We start from the raw sequence: 23,084 nt of genomic DNA on the forward strand, positions 1-23,084 counted from the left end.
CGAACTAAAAACAAAACAACCTTGAGCTTTTATCTCGCACACAGCGGAAAAGGTGCCAATTTGCCAAATTCTAGCTAGTTGAGTCATTAACTTTATGTCTAAATTCCCTTTTTCCTACCCTCAAACCTTTGGCCTTTGTTACAACCCTGTAAGACCTATAATCTTGTTTAATTGTGATGCTAATTTCGACCGGATGGATGATGAAATCCCAACATGACCATTTTGTGCAATAAACTGTCGAGCGTTTACCATATGCATATTTTCCCTAAACACTTGAGTGTAAGAGCGACCACCTGTGAGTTAGCAATCCTAGTTCTTGCCTTTCGATCTTGTAAAGTGTTGGTTGATACAATTACTTGATCAATTTTGGAGATTATTTTGAGGTTCACTTCGTTTTTAATTGCAACTTTAGTAGTCTGAAACCGTATGGATAATAAAGGTGCAATGGATCCTCGTCCGTGTACGGGAGCTATTTGTTGATTTTTCACTGCTTTTGATTCTTTCTTGCTTGAGGACAAGCAAGATTCAAGTGTGGGGAGGTTGATAGCTCCCATTTGTATAGGGTTTTTAGACCCCTTTTAGTTCATTCTCGCTTTATTTCCCTTCAGTTTTGTTATCATTTTGTTGGCTTTTGGTTAAAATCAGTAATTTCCATTATTTATGGCATTTTCTCTATTTTCAGGTGTTTTTAGAACTATTCGAGCATTTCCGAACCATCCTCGTGCCATTTGGAGCATGTCCGAACAATTCGGGGGTCGATAGAGCAAACTCTGGAAGCCCAAGGACCAGAACAGACCACTTCTGGAGGGAAATGCCACCTCTCAGCGCCTGTCTCGCCGAGACAGGGCGTGTCTCGTCGAGATAGGCCCTCGTCTCGTCGAGACACAGCCTGTCTCGACGAGACGAGCCGGACCGATGGTTCCTAAAGGGAACCATCGCGCGATGTCTCGACGAGACGCCCAGTGTCTCGTTGAGACACCCTCCCGTCTCGCCAAGACACCTCTTGTCTCAACGAGACGAGACGCTGGGAAGTAATATCCCAGCGTCTTCTTACCTCCAAAGCATAAATCTTTGCCTGGAAAATGCCAAAACTACCCCTAACAAAGCCTAGAATATAAATAGAACATTACATCTTCTTTGTTAGGGTTCCAAGTTTTTTTTTTTACTTTTCCTTGCTTCTTTCTTTCTTTGTATCAGTTTTCACCATTAGATTTGTTTAGATTGTAATTGATTTGAGTTTCTTGGAGACGGGAAGAGGAGGTTCTCCCCAATTTGTAATCAGAATCAGACAGAATCGGGTTTTATATTTCTAACTCCTTGGATTGTCTCTTACTGTTCATTTATTCAAATTAATGGAGATTTTAGTTGACGAATTGTGTTTAAATTGTTTGGTGAGTTCGATTATGAACTAACCCCCATCCCTCTTAGGATGGGGATGAGATTGATTGGTTGATAATGTATGATTAGTGATTTAATGTATGGATTAATCCCAATTGATTAGATTGTGCATGCTTAATGTCCTATATTTATCAGGAATAGGATCGTGGCTAGAGTGAGAATTGCTGATGATCAACTAGCCTGAAAGATTTGAACCTAATGCCTAGAATCTGACAATTATAGGATCATAGATGGGTAGTAACCTGACCAAGGACCTACCTAATCCGAATTAGCATGATCTGACCTCGCTAGAGACCACTAGGAGTGCGGTTCAGTGGCTAGGCTACGGCTTGGGCCTCGATCACACAGAACCTAATGTTTTCATGCCCTAGGTTGTTCACCTAATCAAGCCATCAACCGCCTGCATGTTAATAGGCTGCATGTGATTGACCATATCTATGCAGTTAACTAGGTGATTACCGTCAATCGTCCTTTGGATATACATCTTAATCCAGCACATCATACGTTGTTTCCAATTAAGAGCATCCCCATCCTAGGTTGTTTAATCAATAGAATCAAATCCTCCTTCTTCATTTGCTTTCATCTTTCATTTTTGGAATTTATCTCTTTCAACATCTACCCTCAATATCCAACTTTCCGAATAATTGCACCCTTTTCCTTAGACCGATTAGTTGTCGCAAATAGTCCTTGTGGTTTGATCTTGTGCTTAAGCAGTATACTACTTGTTGCGATAGGATACACTTGTCCTATTTATTTTTATACATTTTACGAGCATCACTAGGCTCATCTGAATTAGATCTTGGAAGGTCTAGAATTGAACTAAGTCAGTATAGGCATGTCTTAATTTTTACTCGATTAAATCTTAGAAGGTTTAGAGTTAAGTTAAGTCAATAGATGCAACCCTTACGGGGGAGTAACTTTAGAAGCATAAAAATAATTTCAATCATGGGGAATCTCAATGCTGAGTTCCATTAATTAAATATTTTGCCAACATCAAAATGGGAGAGTTTGTTGAAACACATTTCCACATGATTTTGATTTGACAAAATTATTTAAGTTAATCCATGATTAAGAGGCAATTAAATTTAAGTGCTTTAATTTAATTGCACTAATATGTTTGTTCAATGTTAAGTATAAGTATAAATGAAAACAGAATCAAAAAGTAAGACAGGACGAAGTCAGCATGAGAACACAGCACAAGCTGAGTGAAGTGAACTTAGCATGATAGAAGAAAAGTCATCTTCAGAATAAATACTTAAAGATGAAGCTGGCCAAAGAAGCTGAGTGGAACGCAACTCAGTATCAAAGAAGAGAAGTCTTCCTCTAAACTAATGCTTGCAGACGAAGCTGACCACGGAAGCTGAGTAAGAATATGACTCAGAAACAAAGAACAAAAGCAACGTCAACACAGTCAAGCTGAGTGTTCGTCAAGACAGCACGAATGATCCGTTTGCTAGAAGACAAGATCCGACAACTGTCTGCACAAATAATAGAAACCTTGGAATTATGCATAGAGTCAATCTCGAGATGCATGGGTCAACTGTCCGTTAGCTAAAAGACAAACTGGCACTAGAAGACACACCTACGGGAAGAAGACAAACCTGACGCCTGTGAATTTCAGACGACAGAATTGGCCTGCAAATCTGAAGCTGACCAAAACAATGACGCAATAGATCTGTTTGAATCCAACGGATAATTCCAGATTTAAATCATTAGAGCTTCAGACTTCAACTATAAAAGGACAAGTTCATTCTTGGATCCTTTGCTGATTGCCGAACCAGGATAAGTCGTGCTGAGTAATTTCTAACTCTCTCTCAATATATCTATTTATGTGTTGCTTGATTAAATTGCTCAGGATATAAATTATAAAAGCTGACACTGAGTAATCTTGGTGCTGAGTTGGAAGCTGACCTCAAGTGTTAATTCCCAACTCACAAGTAAAACAGTTCTAGTCAGCATCTGACTAAAGCTGTCTTACATCTCTCGGCCGTGCTGACCTAAACTAAGTTAAGTAAATTAAAGAATTGATTAAGTCAGCATAATTAAGCGAACAAGTTACATTAGTTCCTAACCCCCCTTGGAACTAATCACACAGGACCAACAAATGTTACTTCAGTACATGATTTTGCTTCACATTTTATGAAAACTGCGAAGTAAACATCATTCTACGAAGTAGTATTTACCTTCGCAGGCTTTGCAGTTTGCAAAAAATACGAAGTAAAATCATATACTCAATAAGGATTACCTTGGGAAAAATGTACAAAATAATAAAAAAACGGAGTGCCAAGTTGGCAAACTTAGAAAGAATCAAAGAGAAAAACGAAGCGAGAAAGAAGAAAGAGTAAGAAATTTCTAAGTGGTTATATATATATGAAGGGAATTTTGGGAAAGTCACAAATATATAGTCTAGATAGGTAATGGTTTGGGTAATTGGTCTAAACATGTAAATGAGCCTCCCGTTTGACCCAATTTTGTAATTTTGTTTGATAACTGTGATTCTTTAATTACTTTAATTATTGATTTAAGTTAAACATTATCAACTAATATTTTTTTATAGTCGGTACTTATTTTTAGTTCATGTCCATAAGATGTGGCTAAGTTTTAGGCTGACCGCCACAAACCTACCGCAACCCTCCTTTGTCCGGGTTTGAGACCGCCTGTAAATGCCAACAAGTGACCCTCACAAGCGAAGTTAATTGATTGTAAGGTGATCCCTAGTGAGAGTACGACAACCCAACATAGAGTAGTGGTGCTTGATTTTCGAAGTAGGAGATGTATAAGAAAACGAAAACCATAAGTGGAGACTAAAATTAAGTGGTGGAAACTGCAAGAGGAGCACCAACAAAAATTTGTGGATGAGATGGCCACAAAAGATATTTGGACTTGTAATATGAATTTAGATATAGATTCAGTATGGACTAAGATGGAGCATGGTATAAGGGAAGTAGCGAATGAAGTTCTAGGGGAATCTAAAGGTAGCATGCCACAGGGTAAAGACACATCTTAGTGGACAGAAGAAGTTTGACAAGCAATAAAGAGTAAGCGAGAATCCTATAAAATATTGGGAAAATGCAGAAGTGATGAGAACTACGAAAAGTACAAATAGACTAAAAGGGAAGCAAAGAAGGTCATATGAGATGCTAGAGCAAGGTGAATCAGGATCTGTATACAAGATTGGATATGAAGGAAGGCGAAAATACATATATAGAATTGCTCGGATGAGAGATAGGAAGATGCGAGATCTCGTAAAAGTTAAATGTGTGAAGGATGTGGACCAAAAAGTCCTAGTTGGAGCTAAAGATATCAAGGAACGATGGAAGTCCTATTTTGATGGCTTATTTAATGGAGATCACAGACAATATGTTGGAGATATAAGTATCCCTCACAATATGATAAATCGTGACTGCATGCAGAGAATTCAAAAGGGTGAAGTCAAAATGGCATTAAATAAGATGAGATTAAAGAAAGCAATAAGACCTGATGGCATCCATATTGAGATTTGGAGATGTTTGGAAGAGAGAGGAATCGAATGGTTGACGACGTTCTTCAACAAGATTTAGAGAAACAATAAGATGCCATTAGAATGGAGGAAAAGTAGCATAATCCCTTTGTATAAGAACAAAGGCTATGTCTAAGATTGTGCCATCGAGGAATCAAATTAATGAGTCACAATATGAAACTTTGGGAGCGAGTGATCGAACAAAGGCTAAGGAGGGCGCTGAAGATCTCGGAAAACCAGTTTGGCTTTATGCCGGAAAGATCAACTATGGAGGCCATCCATCTAATGAGACAATTAATGGAGCACTATCGAAATAAGAAGAAAGACTTGCATATGGTTTTCATTGACTTGGAGAAGGCATATGATAAGGTACCAAGGGAAGTACTTTGATAGGCCTTAGTAAGGAAAGACATTTCGTGAAAATATATTGACATCATAAAGGACATGTATGAGGGAGCGTGCATGAGTGTACGTACTAGTGTTGGGAAGATTGAAGAGTTCCCTATTATGATTGGAGTGCATCAAGGTTCGCACTTAGCCCATTTCTTTTTGCCATAATTATAGATGAATTAACGAGTTCACTCTAAAATGGTATCTTATGGTGCATGTTGTTTGCAGATGATATTGTGTTGGTTGATGAGACGAAAGAAGGTGTGGAGAGGAAATTGGAACTATGGAGACAAACTTTGGAATCTAGAGGCTTTAAGTTGAGCCGAAGTAAGACGAAATATTTGGAATGTAAGTTTAGCGACAATAGGAGTAAGGAGGCAGGGACAATCACCCTGGATGGGAGAGTTGTCTAGGTTCGGATTGCTTCCGGTATTTAGGGTCTATTATTCAAACGGATGGAGAAGTGGACAGAGATGTTGCTCATAAGATTAAATCTGGTTGGTTGAAGTGGAAGAGTGCTACGAGTTTCCTTTGTGACCCCGACATGCCTAATATATTGAAGGGAAAATTCTACCAAATGGCAATTAGACCTGCATTGTTATATGGTACAGAGTGTTGGGTAGTGAAACACTGTCAAATTCATAAGATGTTGGTGGTGAAGATGCGTATGTTGAGATGGATGTGTGGTCATACGAGAAATGATTAGGTGAGTAATGAAATAATTAGGATAAAAGTAGGGGTTACATCTATTGAGAATAAAATGAGGGAAAATCGACTAAGGTGGTTTGGCAATGCAAGACGAAGAGCGCTTGATGCGCCGGTTAGGAGGACTGAAGAGTGGCAAAGGGATGCAATGGTAAGGATAGGGGAAGACCTAAGCAAACTTGGAAGAGGGTGATAGAGAGTTATATGAGTTTATTGGGGATTGAGAAAAATATGGTAATTGATAGGATGGAATGGAAGGAGAGAATTTATGTCGGTGACACGACTTGATTTCATGGTTTTGTATGATGGTTCATATTAGCCGACCGGGATTAAAGCTTTGTTGTTGTTGTTGTTGGTACTTATTTTTTGTATGTATCAAATAGTTACATATTTAATATTTTCATCACTTATAATATTCAACACTTAATTTTCAGTTTTATCAAACCGTGCGTTAGTTTTTCACTCATGCTTTTCCGCTTCAACAAATATGGTGCATTCTCCTTAAGAAAGCATGATTTACATGGGTTTAAATCAGTTATAGTTGTTGAAAAGTTGTGTTTCACATCAGGAAAAAAAATCATGGATCTTGGTCGATACAGTTCTGATATGGCTCAATAAAGTATCGACAAAATTGTAACGTCTCGAGAAAGCAGGAATCCACATTAGATTGGGAGTATTTTCTTTGGGTAAATTTCATCAATGGTGTACATCCTTTGTCTCATTTCACACTTTGGTGTACAATCTTCAATTTGTCTCACTAATATGTACGACCTTATAGGTGACCTCCCATTTTGGTGTACAGCCGGTAAAAATGACCGGTCAACGTTTGGTCAACGCGCCAAGTCATCATTTTCATTAGTAAAGTGGGACCTATAAATTAAAAAATAAATCTATTTTAATCATTTTACTCTTTTACCCTTATTCCTCCATCTCTTCATCTTCTTCTCTTTATTTCTTTCTCACTCTTTAAATTTCTTTCTCTCTCTAACTCATCTCTCTCTAACATCTAACATGATCTGAGAATGAAATTGATTCTTAATAGTGCAAAAGATTGAACTCTAATTAAGTTTTGGTATTAGGACTAAATTGAATAGATCTGAAAACAACTGAGTAAATGCATAATATGGAAAAATAAAATTAAAATATTGATAGCAGATCTCTGCATCTGCATCACCATTTTCATTTGTATATATATAATTTCATATTTAAAAAAAAACATGTTTCTGAGCAATCATAGCACAATGGGCAGCAACATTATCTTCCTCGACACCAATCTCATTTGACCAATATCGATTACGAGACCTTATCTCTACATAATACTGTCAAGGTAAATTAATTAATTAAATTATTATGAATGGTTTTGAATGAATGGATGAATTAGAGAGAGAGGTGAGGTATATAATGAGAAAGTGAAAAGATGCAAATCAAAGGATGCAACGTGATTGAGAACAACTTGAAGAATCAGCTCACGGTTGTAGAAAACAATGCTATAAAGGAGTATGTGAATGAGTTGCAGAGATAATTAACTTCAAAGTTGAGAAGCTCAAGGAAAATTTGAGGACTGGACCTATGGAGGCCATCAAGAGAAAAAAAAATCAACTGAAAATCGAGAGGGTTCAACTGCGAATTGATGAAGAATAATTCGTAGTTGAGAAAAGCCATTCGATGGATAAAGTGGAGGCCTTTGGTTTTCACTAGAGATGTTGATTATGTGAGAGATGTTAGAGAGAAAAGTTAGAATGAGAAAGAAATTTAAAGAGAGAGAAAGAAATTTGAAGATTGAGAAATAAATAGAGAGAAGAAGATGAAGAGATTGAGGGATAAGGGTAAAAAAGTAAAATGATTAAAATTGACTTATTTTTTAATTTGTGGGTCTAATTTTACTAATAAAAATAATGAGTTGGCGCGTTGACCAAGTGTTGACCGGTCATTTTTACCGGTTGTACACTAAAGTGGGAGGTCACCTATAAAGTTGTACATATTAGTGAGACAAATTGAAGGCTGTACACCAAAGTGTGAAATGAGACAAATGTTGTACACCATTGATGAAATTTAGCCTATTTTCTTTCATAATTTGTTAACTGAAACCGTATCTCCAACCATCACGTGATACTAAAAAACTAGTATTGAATTTGTTTGTTTATTCTCCACTACTTTCTTGTAATATATGTCTTTGATCTTCTTTATAACTTTACCGACTTTGGAATATAATTCTAATCATTCCTTAAATAAAATTAGGGAAAAGTACAAAAATAAACCTTGTGGTTTGGCCAATTTTCGAAGTGCACCTCTGTGGTTTAAAAGTTTGTAAGTCGGTGCCTTGAACTTCATTCCGTTAGCAAAGAGGGGTAAAATTGACTAACGGTGTTAAAAGTCAAAGGGAAAATAGTTAATTTGGTCCTTATATTTAATAATTTTATAAATTAAGCATCCTTATTATCTAACTATCACAAACAAACCCCAAAATAAAAAATAAAAATTCAATTATACCATCTTCTCCATTACTCTTTAATTTTTTTCTTTCTCTCTCATATTTTCTAATTTTTCTCTCTCTAAAATCAAGTTTCTCTCTAATTTTTCTAATTTTTCTCTCTCTAAAATCAAGTTTCTCTCTAATTTACCCTTTAATTTTTCATGGGTTAAGATGCAAAAATACCCCTAACGTTTTGGATCAGGAGCAATTTTACCCCTAACGTCTAAAACGGTGCAATTTTGCCCCTAACGTTTGTAGCCAAGAGCAATTTTACCCCTAACGTTGGTAATTTGGGTCAATTTCAGACACTATTATAAAACACAGATATTTTTGTTCATTATTTGTACCAATTGCATATCAATTCATTCTAAAAAAAGTATTTCATGTTTTTTATAATTTAATAATAGAATTGGAGATTAATATTTATAAATTCGGTGAATTTTTTATTTTTTTTTGTCTAATTCGTACAAAAGACAGTATATTTTTTATTATTTTTTTTATTTTTTTCACATCCCAACATATGTTTATGATTTGTTACTGATAAAATGATGCACATGTGAAGTGTAGATGATAAGATTCATGACCGAAAAGACAGTTTGATGAATTATTTCTGAAATTGACCCAAATTACCAACGTTAGGGGTAAAATTGCTCTTGACTACAAACGTTGGGGGCAAAATTGCACCGTTTTAGACGTTAGGGGTAAAATTGCTCCTGACCCAAAACGTTAAGGGTATTTTTGCACCTTAACCCATTTTTCATTAAACTTCCGTTTTCTAGATTAACTACAATTTGAAGTCCTTAAATAACATTAATCCTATTTGACTTTTTGCAACCCTAATCCAACATCCATTCAATTCAATTAAATTTCACAGAGCACACCAATGGCAGTAAGCATCAGAGACTACCAGCTTGAAAACGAGACACTATCTCTACGACATCACCTTCTACACCAACCAGATCCACACTCTTCTCACCCATTCTCCTTCCCTCGTCGACCAATGGCTCACCGAAACCCACCAAATTCATCAACTCGACCCCTCAAAACCTTCCACAGTCGGCCTCGACGTCGAATGGCGTCCCAATTTCAGCCGCAACATCGACAATCCAATCGCAATTCTACAGCTCTGTGTCGGCCACAGATGCCTCATATTTCAGATCATGCATTCCCCGTTCGTCCCGCAATCTCTGAAAGACTTCCTGACGAATAAGAATGGGGATTATGTGTTCGTCGGGGTAGGGATTGAGAATGATGTTGAGAAGATGTTGGAGGATTATGATTTCAATAGCTATATCAATTAGTTTCTGGATGGATTATGTTTTCTCCAGAAATTCCTCATGAACATGTATCTGAATTCTCAAGATGGCTACTGATTGTGATTTTTGAGGTGATATAAAAGGAACTGTGATTCCAGAGAGAGGAAAATTAGAAAAGATGAGAGAGAAATAAAAAAATTAAAGAGTGAAACTTAAGTTTAGAGAGAGAAAAATTAAAAAAGATGAGAGAGAAATAAAAAAATTAAAAAGTAATGGAGAAGATGGTATAATTGAATTTTTATTTTTTATTTTGGGGTTTGTTTGTGATAGTTAGATAATAAGGATGCTTAATTTATAAAATTATTAAATATAAGGATCAAATTAACTATTTTTCCTTTGATTTTTAACACCGTTAGTCAATTTTACCCCTCTTTGCTAACGGAATGAAGTTCAAGGCACCGACCTGCAAACTTTTAAACCACAGGGGTGCACTTCGAAAATGGGCCAAACCACAAGGTTTATTTTTGTACTTTTCCCATAAAATTAATTAAAATATAAATTTATTTATGCTCCAACAGAAATTGTTATGTTAATATTTCGAAAAACTGAAATAAATAAATAAAAATAAAAGGGATAACGATATTAATTCAAGCTAGGTTTGACCCGACCTAATCAGGTTTTACACTTAATTATTTTGTTCAAATTCAGCCCAACCCAATCCAATCCGCACTATATTTATATCAGGCTGAGGTCGGACTGGAACAGCGGGTCCATGCACAAGTCTATTCCAAACAGTATAATATGAAGAGTTCTCTTATAAATTATTACTACCTCTTTACATTTGCTCCATAGAAACTCTTCCCTTATTAATTCCTGGCAAAATGGTAAAATCAGTTAAAATGGAATATTATATAGATAAGAGAATAATTGAAAAGAAACATAAAAATCTTTCATAGATTGTAAATGTAGTGTAGGCCTATAAGAAAAAAAAGCAAGCTTCCAGTCTTATTATTCTTGTGTGCGTTATTCTTAGGCTTGGCCTGCGAGGCATCAGGTACCAATACATGTTTTTACTTTTTCAAGTTATTTATGTGACTAACTCCTTCCTTCCTAGGACTATTCTTTTTCAAAGTTGAGGAGGATGTCCAGCATAACGATTGATGTTGCTGTTGCTGATGATAATCATTTCTTCAAAGAGGGCAAAGATTGCGCTGAAAATGAAAATCCCATGCTTTCACATCAGGAGGTAAATTTCAAGTTTCTTTTCTCATTTTCAATCTATATTTATATTTATATATTCTTTGTTTTAGGAGGAAGTGATTAAGAAAAGATACGGAGGGATACTACCCAAGAAGAAGCCACTCATATCCAAGGTTATTTATTTTATTTTATTTGTATAGGATTAAGAATGAATTTTTTTTAATCCAAAGTAAATTGTATGCAGGATCACGAACATGCCTTCTTTGATTCTGCAGATTGGGCATTGGGAAAGGTCACTCTTCAATTTCAATTTAGTGTTTGTTTTTATGACTCTTGCCTCATTAATATTCTCAGTTTTGTCTGATTTGATGATAACACAGCAAGGAGCAGAAAAGCCGAAAGCACCGCCTGAAGCACTCCGCCCAAAATTGCAGGTACTGCTTTCAAATTTTGAATGATAGTGGTGTAGCTGTTGACAAGGGTTTGCATTGATTTGCTATCAGCCCACACCGCAACAGCAACTGCGTTCCAGGAGATCAGCTTATGCTCCACCACACCAATGTCAATGTGATTGTGATTGTGATCCATTTTGTAAACCAGTTGATCATGAGGATGAAAACAGCATAATACTAGTTCATGCTGATGATAACATTGCTGCTCAAAACCATACTGTAGAGGGTGATAACCCCATTTACAATAGCTAAGAGCTCTTGCTCACTTTTCTTTTTTTCTTCTTCTCAATACCACTTCACCCATACCATTTGCTTAATCAAAATTGCATATTTTGTTTGTTCCCTTGCTAAAGATCATCAAGATGAATATTTAAGGAAATCAAGTATGCGTCAATTATGAGAAACGCAAAACTCAAATATAATTAGACAAAAAAAGCAAAAAAAAAAAAAAAAAAAAAAAAAAGTAGTTAAGAACATTAAATCCCTTAAACTAGAAATATGACGTTTAAGTCCTAATATATGCACCCTCCATTTTTTTTTATTATATGTTGTTTTAGGTTTTTTAATTTGTTTTTTTTTATATGTCGTTTTATATTATCAATACACTTTTTGAAATATTTTCTCAATTTTACCCTTATTTAGGGTAAGAAAGAGAAATTTAGTATTAATACAAATAATCCTAATTAAACCATACAAATCAAGAGAGAATGTTTACATAGAAAGTAGAAATTTAGGAGAAAGATATTAAGAATAAATTAATCATTTAACAATGTAATTAGTGTTGCATTGATCTTGATAAAACCCTTAAACGACATACTATATATATATATATATAAAGAAAAAAAACCCGGAGGAAGTACTATACATGCTTTAATTGGAAGATAAATCATCTAAAAAGTGTCTAACCAGCTCAAGCCAATTAATTAATTCTACTAAAAATATACATATGCAGGATATAGGTGCTATTAGTGCTTCTCAACTTCCAAGTACAAATGCTCCTCAATTTGTTAATTCCCAAGCCCTGAAATGCTCCCTCCTAGGAAAAAAAGGATAGAAGAAAATATTCCAAAAGCTCCTACTCTCTCACACAAACAACACCCTTTTTATAAGCACTCTCTGACTCACACAAACAACACATTCTTTCTAGATTTTTCCTTGCCTTGTCTTGCCTTGCTCCATAGGCAATTACCCCCCTACTCTGACCTAGAGGTTACCGCATTGAAGATATACACCAACCTTACTGTCTTCGTCTTCCTCTTAGATGATTTATTAATCAAAAGCAAATTCAAAACAATTCTCTTTTTCTTTTTTTTTATCCACCCAAGTAATTGAAAATAATCTAACGTTAGCGACATCAGTTAAATGCGAACTACAGTTGTATTTCACGTTGACATTGAGACAGGCGGGTAGGGAATTATTGTGCGAATTGCCAGACATGTGAACTCACTACATTTGATGAACATAGTTACAAATACAAGCATCCTCTCCTCTCCACGATTTAATTTTCTAACACAAAAGCACATATGACAATATAAGCATCCAGGTAGGAAATAAATTCCTCTTCGTATTACTCCTGCACCTTCAAAATCAAACATAATAACATATATTGTGGCAAATTCAATATAGACACAAACACACAGGACACATGAAATGCAGAACCCACCATAAATCAAAGACAACTTCCTATTACGCTTGGATCTAATTCCAAATCATACCCTGAAAGACACACCATTTCATGCTTACCAAGAGCAATTAAGTGGCATAAACCATAGTGAACAAGCCAATTAAGACACTACAAATAATGAGCACTTGAAACTATAATGACTCAATAGGCTCTTTGATGACTCAATAGGCTCTTTGAGCCCTTATTTTTCACTTCCCTCTCAAAACGTGATAGAAGAATAGAAATGTTCTGCCTGCTGTCGTGATGAGTTTCAAGACCATGAGAAAAGAAAATGAAAACTCTTCCACCTTTACATTCCCACCTCAAAATGTTGGCCCATAAATAATCAATATATACTTAGGTCACTGAAAATGCAGCTCAGCAACTACTAGTTGCAGAAAACATACCTTTCTTGCGATGCCAAGAAAGCCATGATACATCAAACCTGCCAATGTTTAATTCCAGAGAAAAACTTAAAACACCCACTCAGGGCCTACAGGTAGAAATAAGAAAATGGAATATAGAAAACAAGCCTACCCATCCAAATGAATTTATCTCCAGCGTTCCGACAGTCTGCATCATCTCAAAGGGGACTATGCACAACTACCTCCTAGGCAAACCATCCCCCATTGCGATTTCCCCAAAGCTTAAGAAACAAACCTGAACACATACCATGACTAAGATACATGCCTTAAAAGCGATTTTCAGCATCAGAACAATCTCATAAGATTGACAATAATTCATATTCACAAAAAGAAAAATGGAAATCATATTCTAAAGAAACGGGTCTAAACGGTCAGTTGGTTCCCTTTCATTTAAAAGGGTAACAAGAAGCTAAAGGTGTTCACAGGAAAGAAACAAATAAAAATAGCAAGTTGAAATCAAAGAATTCCTGCACATCTGATAAGATGATGGTGGAGTGCAACTCATATTACAATGGCCTAAGGTATCCAAAGCTCTACTGCCTACTCTCAATCCACACAAAGATTGAAAATATAAAAAAGTAGAAGCTAGAAGAATTTAGTCATACAAGCTAATTCTCTCATAAAATAGAAGAGAAAAGTCAAGGCTTCGAATCACATAGTTTCTACAAAGGAATACATATTATTGTTTTTACATACATGCGTGCTAAGGTCAATATGACCACTTAGAGCACAAGAACAAAGAGCTTGACGTGTGAAGGTCCACAAGTGATTGATTGGTGATTTGCATCATCAAATCATGTAGGTCACCCTAAAGAAAGCACCAAGGGCAGAGGGCTGGCTTCAGGATTTAGTCTGAGGGGCTTCATCAAAAGGGCAGAGGGCTGGCTTCAGGATTTGTAGGTCACTGCTGTTTAGATTGTAGAGAGAAGGCAAAAAGGTGTATTAGAATTCTAAAACTAGGATGGCTGGGATACACATCATCAGCATGTTATAGTCTCCTCTTCATCAAAATATAACATAAAATTCGCATGCTTATAGAATAGAAAGCCTTGCTGCAAGAGGAAAATAAATTTTTCTACCTGCTGGCCACAGAATAGGAGACTAATATCCATGGTGTTTTCTTTGAGTAACTTTTTGACCAGATAACCTGGTAAGAGAAGCTAAAATGTAAGGCCTGGAAGATATCATCAAACCAAGAAGAAAAAGATAGCAAAATACATGATGCTCTAGAGAATCTAAAAAGAGAAAAGAACAAACAATAAATAGACAGACATGTCATTAAGCACAAAAAATTGAAAAGCCTAAAACTCCTTACCTTGCTGAACCACTGGAACGACCAGGAGAGTAGCTACCATATGCTCCGTAACCACTTTCACCACCACTCTGGTTTGTGAGAAACACAAAAAATTATCAATAAGGAATATAAGTGATCTGCGTCTATACTCAGGTCAATAACATCAAAATATGAAGCCAACCGATATGGATAAGAAATTTACAAAATAAGGAGAGGAGAGGATGTTAAGCTCACCAATGAACTACCATTATTTCCGTAACTATCACTTGGCGCACCATCACGTGAACTGTAACCACCACCAGAAGAGTATCCACGTCCACGGGATTGATTATCACGGTTTCCATATTTCTGACCATCTAGCATGTCCACTGACATAGGAATATATGGAACAGTCTGTGGAAAAGCAGTCAACGCTCCATCCCTTCCAAATAAATTGGCTTTCAACCTCAGAATGACATGTAAGAGGGCATTGCTAGCAACATCATGGCTTCCAGTGATCTGATCCAAATAAAAAACATAATCTGTGAATTATAGAGGTTGCGCATGGAAAGAACTACATACTACATAAATTATGATTACATACCTGCACCATCTCGTCATCCTCAGCAGCAACCTTGGGAAGATTATCTTCTGAGATTATCCGTATGCTTGCCCTTGTTACATTCCTCATCTCAGAAATAATAGCCCCCCCTTTACCCATAAGGCATCCAATCTGTGATCGTGGAACAAGAAGACGGGTGGTGATCACAGAATCACCTGATTCCCTCTCAGTTTTCTCACTGCATCGTGGTTGTAAGCGCATTGCTGCATTGAGTGTTGGAGATTGGTCTTCAGAAAACTGTAAGAGCAAGTTCTTGGTTCAGCAGTACTATGGGACTACATCTATGCTATGATATAGGATTGTAATCCATAGATAGAATTATTGACGAGTGCAAAATCATTCTCACCTCCTTTGCTGATATAAATATAATGCAATCATCTCCTTCGGCACCTGAACTATCAACTTTAATGGATGCCCTAGATTCCTGACGAATTTGCTTGATTGCAGCACCACATTTCCCAATCACACCTCCAATATTTCCAATGGGACACACCATTCGAAGAGAGAACTCTTTAGCAGAAGCTTCATCTCTCTGATCAGAGAAATAAGATGAAGACCAGCCACCTTTGTAATTTCCATAAAGACCCATTAGAGGGGCACCAGAACTAGCAGTTACAAACATGCCACCAGATTGATACATGTTGCTTGAAGAAGACAAAAGCATATGCTGTGATCGGGATGGATTCTCATGAAGGCGAGAAGCCACTTGATAAAGAGCCTTTTTAACAATGGCAGGTTCTCCGATAATCTGAGACCATGTTAAAAAGAACATTCCAAGCAATGAATTAGAAGAGCCTATATCAGAAGAGTATCCACGTCCACACTATATATAGTTAACAAATATATTATTTTTTGGTCAAGAGTATTTGCAGGAGCTAGACATGATCTCAAATTCTCAATACCCCCACCTGCAATTACTGCAGGTGTACCAATTGATAGCATGCATAATTGCATATAATGCTGAGATAGAATTCATTAGTGATTAAAATAACCCAATAAATTTATGCTTGAATTCTCAATAACTCGGAAAAAAGAATGCAGTGCAAATGAAGTATATAGCACAAACACATGTATAAGTGGCACCATCCGAAAAGGATTCCATTTCTGATGAAATGTTTAAAACCAAGCTTCTTGTTAGCTGTAATCTTACTATATATGGAACAAGAGAGAAAAAAGCACCTGGAGAAGCTCATCATTACTCAAAGCCAAAGGAGGCAGACGTTCATCCTTCATAATACGAATCTGAGCACGCGTCTCGCTCCTTATGTTCTGAATAACCTGTCCACCTTTACCAATGACACAACCAATCTGATCTGAAGGAACAAGCATCCTAACAGTAACCTGTTGAGGCTCTCCGAATTCATCATCTTCATCATTATCAGGAGGCAAGTCCTCTGCAATAATCCTATCATGAACCATGAAAAGAGCATCTTGAGCAGGCGAAATAAACTCGCCAGTATCTCCGAACAGATTAGTCTCCTCGCTAGTGCTATAAATAGTTACAATGCGCTCATCAAACCCTGGCATAGCCTCGCTTATTCTAATATTCGATTTAGAATCAGACCTCAGTTGCTTGGCTATCTCTCCACCTCGTCCAATTATACTCCCAATCTTCCTCAGCGGACATAAATACCGATACACGGTGTCTTCGTTCCCAATCGTATGCGGCTGGTCACCGTCTTCTCCGGGGTTCCTCCGCTTGCCTCCGCCGTAATCAGACTGAGAATTGGATCTCTTGCCGTAGTCATTCCTCTGGCCAGCCATAGCTAGATTTACGGATCTGGAAATAGATTAATGTATGGATCGAGAAACAGAAGAAAAAGAAGATGATGATGATGATGCAGGCGTACTCTTGGCGGTGTGCGCGTGTATGAGAGAGTGTGTAAAGATGGACTATATTAATTTTGACTTCTCGCTGTGTTAGTTTCAGTGTGATCGGTCTGTCGTGTGTATCTATTATTATTATTATTATTATTATTATTATTATTATTATTATTATGAGTGTACATCGGTGCGGTTTAAACTAAATACCAATGGTTTTTCAGTTTGGTTTTTTTGATAAGTCGATTTGCCGTCAACTTTTTCATATATAAGGAAGCCTTAGTTCATTTATAAGATCATCATTTACTCCAATTGTAAAATATTCTTTGTGTAATAAAAGTTAGGGTTTTCTAAACCCTTCTCTCTTTCTAAAGTATAGGGGTGTCAATGGGGCGGGGAAAAATCGAAAACCGTGGGGATCCGAACCGACAGGATCGGGAAAAAACCGAATGGATGTGGGGCTGGGGGCGGGGAAAATTTTAACCCCGAACATTAAAATTGGGCGGGGTTGGGTATTACTATCCCTGAACCACGGGGATCCGCAAACCAACCCCGAAAAACCGATCGTAAAATCCCAAACAATAAAATAAAATTATATATATATATATATATATAAGATAATTAGTATTTAAATGTGATTAAAAAAAGAATCAATATTCATCAAAAAAAAAAAAAAATTATCAGTATTGTGATAAGTTAACTAATACTATTATCTACATCTACAACAATTTAATTTTATTTTATTACTGCTCTTAGTATATCACATTTATATAGATATATCAGTACTGAATACTGAGTTTTTTAGTATATCATTACTTTAATTTTGTTTTGTTGCTACTCTGGGTACATGTATTTAGATATATCAGTACTGAATGCTGACTTTTTTTATTATATCAGTACTAATACTGAATGTTAAGTTTTTTTTATTATATCAGTACTTTAATTTTGTTTTATTGCTGCTCTAAAGTTATATTTTATAATTTCATTTTATTGATGTTCTAAATTGATATTTTATACCAATAACACGTAGTGAATTTTAAATTTGGGGGATTGAGTAATTTTTTAATTTGGGATTTTTTTAAAAATTTTATTTGGGGATTGGGGATTTCCCGAAACCCGTGAAGAACCGTACGGGCGGGTGTGGATGCTAAAAATCCCCGAATATTTTTTTGAGATTCCCCGAAACCGCCCTCGAAAATATTAAGGGCGGAATGGGGGATGCAAAACCGCCCCCGCCCCGCCCCGTTGCCACCCCTACTAAAGTACTTTCTTAATTTAGGCCCCGTTTGTTTGGGGGAAAATATTGTGTTCTGGAAAATTTTATACTGGGAAAATATTGTGCATGAAAATAAAATATTTTCCTGTGTTTGGCAACCACACTGGAAAATATTTTCCGGTGTTTGGCTATAACACTGGAAAATATTTTTCAACCACTAAATATAGATGTTCTATATTGTTTTTTATTTTCAATTGTATATTAAAACACAAAAAAATATGTAAAGACGTGGAAAACTGTGAAAACGTAAAAAAATAGAAAAAAATGTACAAAAACTCATGAAAACAAGAAAATGTAAAAAAACACGAAACACAAAAAACGTGAAAAGATGTGGAAAACACGAAAACGCTAAAAACACGAAAACATGCAAAAATATGAAAAACAGAAAAACATGAAAAAACGCAAAAAAAATTATAAAAATTTATTAAAAACACAAAAAGTGAAAAAATGCGAAAATTACGAAAAGTAAAAAAAATATTAAAAACATGGAAAAAAGTTGAAAAACACAAAAATGTGAAAAAAAAATGAATATAAAAACACGAAAGCATTTTTTCACATTTTCGATATTTTTTGTATGTTTTCTCGTGTTATCAACGCTATAATGTTTTCTTGCACTTTTTCTTCTTTTTTGTGTTTTCACATTTAGCTTTTCGGTTTTCGGTTTTTCCCTTTTTCACGTTATTTTTTATGATTTTCGTATTTTTCACGTTTTTGTGTTTTTTACATTTTCGTGTTTTGTTTGCATTTTTCGTTTTTTCATGTTTATCATGTTTTTCACGTATTGTCACGTTTTTGTGTTTTAGCATTTTTTGCGTTTTCGTGTTTTTCGTATTTTGTCACTTTTTTGTGTTCATGTTTTGTGCCTTTTCAAGTGTTTGTTTTTTTTCCCGTTTTTGTATTTTTCGCATTTGTTCACATTTTCATGTTTTTTGCGAGTTTTTTTTGTTATATTCTTGTGTTTTGTAACGTTTTCATATTATTTATATTTTTCATGTTTCATATTTTTACATTTTTTAACGTTTTTCCAATATTTCTCTGAACGCTTATATTTGGGGAAAATGTTTTACCCTTTTGAAAAGGGTAAAACATTTTCTCTTATTTATTCCTTGCTTTTCCATTGACTTGCAACTTATTTTCCTTTGACTTATTTTCCTGTCCAAGCAAACACTGAAAAATTGGGAAAATATTTTCCTGCAAAATATTTTCCCCCAAACAAACGGGGCGTTAGTTTAGTCATATCATATCTTAGATAATGATCCTAGTTTTTGGTCTCCTTGCAATAAAAGAACCATGTCGTGGCCATTAAAGGTGTAAGAGGCCTTCGTTGGTAGTATGAAAATATTTTGCAAGTATTTCAAATTATGGCTTAATATATCACCAGTCCATAATACCATAATAGTAGATTGACTTCCTGAACTTTATAAGTGTCTCACTAGTTCCATAAACTTGCTTATTTCGTATCATCAGCTGCCTGAACTTGCTTATTCTGTAACAACTAAATATAAAAACCATAATACTAACTCGGATTAAGATTCAAAAATACCCCTAATGTTTTGGGTCAGGAGTAATTTTACCCCTAACATCTAAAATGGTGCAATTTTACCTCTAACGTAGAAGCCAATAGCAATTTTACCCTTAACATTGATAAATTGAGTTAATTTGAGAAAGGGTTAATATACATATTTGCCCTTGTATTATTACGGAAAAACAGATATACCCTTATATCAAATAAACTCACAAATATACCTCAAATTTTTCAAAAACAAACATATATATACCCTAATCTAACTGACTATCAACATGACATAAACGGCATGCCACGATCAAATCCTTCAACATCTTCTATCTCACACAAAAAAAAAACTCTCATTCATCATCTCATGACACTTGTACCACTTTGAAAAAAAAAAAAAGTCAATTATTATTTCTACAATATGTTCATAAAAAAAGAGGGGAAGACAGAATCACCATGTCCACCATCTCTGTCGATATGCACTGGGGAGGCAGTAGAGATTTTCCGGCCGGAAGAATTTGGCGGCTGTCATCGGAATGGATTCAAGCAAAGATGGAATGAAGAAAAATTTCAGAAATTTTGAAGTGTTTTATTCACTGATGAGGGAGAAATATTTTCTTGGAAAAATGGTAGAAAGTCTTCTGCTCTCTTTTATTTTAATTTCTTGAAACATGGTCAAACTTCAAATTAACAGTAGCTATAACAGGATCTCAAAAGAGATGATCTTCTAAACAACATCAGATCGACTTCAGCCGGCTAAGGGGTAGTAAGGGACTAAGATATCTCAGCTCATCTCTTTCTCTCTCTCTCTATATTCTTGGCTTTCTCTCTCTAAAATCTGCGAGGAGATATTCAATGGTGAAATGGAAGTCTACAGCTGGATGAGCATGGAAAACGATGAGATATTCAATGGTGAAACGGAGGAAAAGCTGAGAGTGGAGAGGTGATAGAAGAAGAACGGAGGTCTAGTGTTCCTAGATGCTTCTACTGCTGCCATTTTTATCAGTTTATCAATTAATTTTTAATTTAATTTTTTATATGATTTTTATTAGTTTATCAATTAGGGGTATGCCTTATATCAAATTAAAAGGATACTATGTTTATGCCACATCACATGTCTGTTAGATTAGGGTATATTTGTTTATTTTTTAAAAAATTCAAGAATATATTTGTGAGTTTATTTGATATAAGGGTATATTTGTTTTTCCGTGATAATACAAGGGCAAATATGTGTATTAACCCATTTGAGAAATAATTCATCAAATTTATCTTCTCGGTCATGAATCTTATCATATACACTTCACACATGCGTTATTTTATCAATAACAAATCACAAACATATGTTGGGATGTGAAAAAGAATAAAAAAAATATACTGACTTTTGTACGAATTGGAAAAAAAAATAAAAAATTCACCAAATTTATAAATTTGCTCCTGGCTACTAATGTTAGGGGTAAAGTTGCCCCATTTTAGACGTTAGAGGTAAAATTACTCCTGATCCAAAATGTTAAGGATATTTTTGCACCTTAATCCGAGTTAGTATTATGATTTTTGTATTTAGTTGTTTACGGAATAAGCAAGTTTAGGGAGCTGGTGAGACATTTGCAAAGTTCAGAGAGCTAATAAATTTTTATGGGCAAGTTTAGGGAGCTGGTGCTACGAAATAAGCAAGTTTAAGGAGCTGGTGAGACACATGCAAAGTTCAGGGAGCCAATCTACTATTATAGACAAGTTCAAGGAGCTGGTGATGTATTAGACCATTTTTTATTGTTGAGGTAAATTTAATGATGAAAAATTGTGATTTTTATTTATTATTTTTATTTTTAATTAAATTCAATTTGTTCGGTTTAAAACTCAACCACACCGAATATTTCGGTTTTATATGTTATTCAGATCGGTGTCGGTATGAATTATTTTGGTAATTTTGGTATTCGATTTTTTCGGTTCGGTTTTGAACCGATACACACTCCTAGTATCTATTAGATATGATCACGATTCACAAGACCGTTGGTCCTTTCAATTCGTTTTTATGCATTAAGTTTATACATATATATTTAAAAACTTATTTTGTCACCAATTAAGATTGGTTTGAACAATGTTATCAGAACCGGACCGGATATCAAACCAGATTTGTAACTGGATCACGGGTCACTTGATCGGACCGGATGACTCGGATTGATTGGACCGAATGGCGTTATAAATAAATAATATTTATATATTAAATATATAATTATTTTTATAAATTATATATAGTCAAAACAAATTATAAACAACTTTTGGTTTGTTATTTTTGTCAACTTAAAGGTTAAATATATAACGGAGAAATGAAGTTTAGAATAACTTAAAATATATCAACGTATAAAATGCCGAGATCTTTTTAACGGTATATTATAAACTCAAAACGGACAAGTGATTAATGAGAAATTGATACTCAAAGTGAACTACTTGAAATGGGTTGGAAAATAAAATAAAAGTTAGCATTCTCGTTTCACGTAGGAAATAAATGAGAATTTTAACTAGTTTATAAGTAAATAGAGTTTATAAGCCTTTAAACAATTACTATGGAAAAGACTCTCTCACGCGCAGGGGATGCATTTAAAGCACAATCGGTTTAGGGACGCACCCGCACGATCTGGGCAACACGAATGCTACACCGAAATGAGGTCCTTTAAACTCGCCTACTTTTACTAAATTTATGTTTAATTAAAAAAATCATTTAAAACAACTTCTAATTTCTTTCTTCTTTAAATGATTTTGTGATAATTAAACATGTATATTTGTTATTTGTATTGATTTATATTACATATTTTGAGCTGTTTTTTTAAAGCTACTTTTTTGACTGATTCTCGCCTATTCTTTTTAGTTAAATAGTCAAAAGCAATATCCCATATCGTTAGTATAGATTTGATAGCGCTTAGGCCACATGGTTAAACACAATTGCTGGGCCACGTGATTTGCCATTTAATTAAAAACAAAGTTTACTTTTTAAAAATAATGATAAAAAAACAGGGTTGCACCGGTTTTTGGTTCAACTCCGATTTAGTCCGGTTCGTTGATTACTCAAGAAACCAGTACCAATCGACCGGAAACCTAGTCGATTTCTGGTTGGACTGATTGA

At 35.2% G+C, this 23,084-nt stretch overlaps 2 protein-coding genes across 8 annotated transcripts; one reads left to right on the forward strand and one right to left on the reverse strand.

The window, feature by feature from the left end:
- Positions 1 to 10,641: 10,641 nt before the first annotated feature.
- LOC136218434 (uncharacterized) lies at positions 10,642 to 11,725 on the forward strand. 3 transcript variants are annotated; one of them, XM_066005293.1, is made up of 6 exons: positions 10,642 to 10,775; positions 10,836 to 10,967; positions 11,032 to 11,094; positions 11,197 to 11,213; positions 11,302 to 11,355; positions 11,425 to 11,725. In XM_066005293.1, the coding sequence occupies exons 2-6, from the start codon at positions 10,863 to 10,865 to the stop codon at positions 11,546 to 11,548; spliced, it is 363 nt and encodes a 120-aa protein (XP_065861365.1). In that variant the 5' UTR covers positions 10,642 to 10,775; positions 10,836 to 10,862; the 3' UTR covers positions 11,549 to 11,725. The 3 variants fall into 3 exon arrangements, with proteins under 3 accessions (XP_065861365.1, XP_065861363.1, XP_065861364.1); XM_066005291.1 differs by having other exon boundaries at positions 10,654 to 10,775; positions 11,166 to 11,213; XM_066005292.1 differs by lacking the exon at positions 10,642 to 10,775 and having other exon boundaries at positions 10,821 to 10,967; positions 11,166 to 11,213.
- Positions 11,726 to 12,897: 1,172 nt separating this feature from the next.
- On the reverse strand, positions 12,898 to 17,271 carry LOC136218433 (RNA-binding KH domain-containing protein RCF3). Of its 5 annotated transcripts, none has more exons than XR_010683793.1 (9): positions 16,536 to 17,271; positions 15,703 to 16,104; positions 15,339 to 15,593; positions 14,990 to 15,253; positions 14,777 to 14,844; positions 14,541 to 14,608; positions 13,574 to 13,696; positions 13,444 to 13,481; positions 12,898 to 12,946 (listed from the first exon to the last, which is right to left on the reverse strand). XR_010683793.1 is itself a non-coding variant. In XM_066005290.1 (7 exons), exons 1-6 carry the CDS (start codon positions 17,118 to 17,120, stop codon positions 14,563 to 14,565), a joined length of 1,620 nt encoding a protein of 539 aa, XP_065861362.1. In that variant the 5' UTR covers positions 17,121 to 17,271; the 3' UTR covers positions 13,912 to 14,365; positions 14,541 to 14,562. The 5 variants fall into 5 exon arrangements, 2 of the variants coding, with proteins under 2 accessions (XP_065861362.1, XP_065861361.1); XR_010683792.1 differs by having other exon boundaries at positions 12,898 to 12,952; XR_010683791.1 differs by having other exon boundaries at positions 12,898 to 13,481.
- Positions 17,272 to 23,084: the final 5,813 nt, after the last annotated feature.

Source organism: Euphorbia lathyris, chromosome 2 (assembly GCF_963576675.1).
Source record: "Euphorbia lathyris chromosome 2, ddEupLath1.1, whole genome shotgun sequence".
NCBI classification, from domain to species: Eukaryota; Viridiplantae; Streptophyta; class Magnoliopsida; order Malpighiales; family Euphorbiaceae; genus Euphorbia; species Euphorbia lathyris.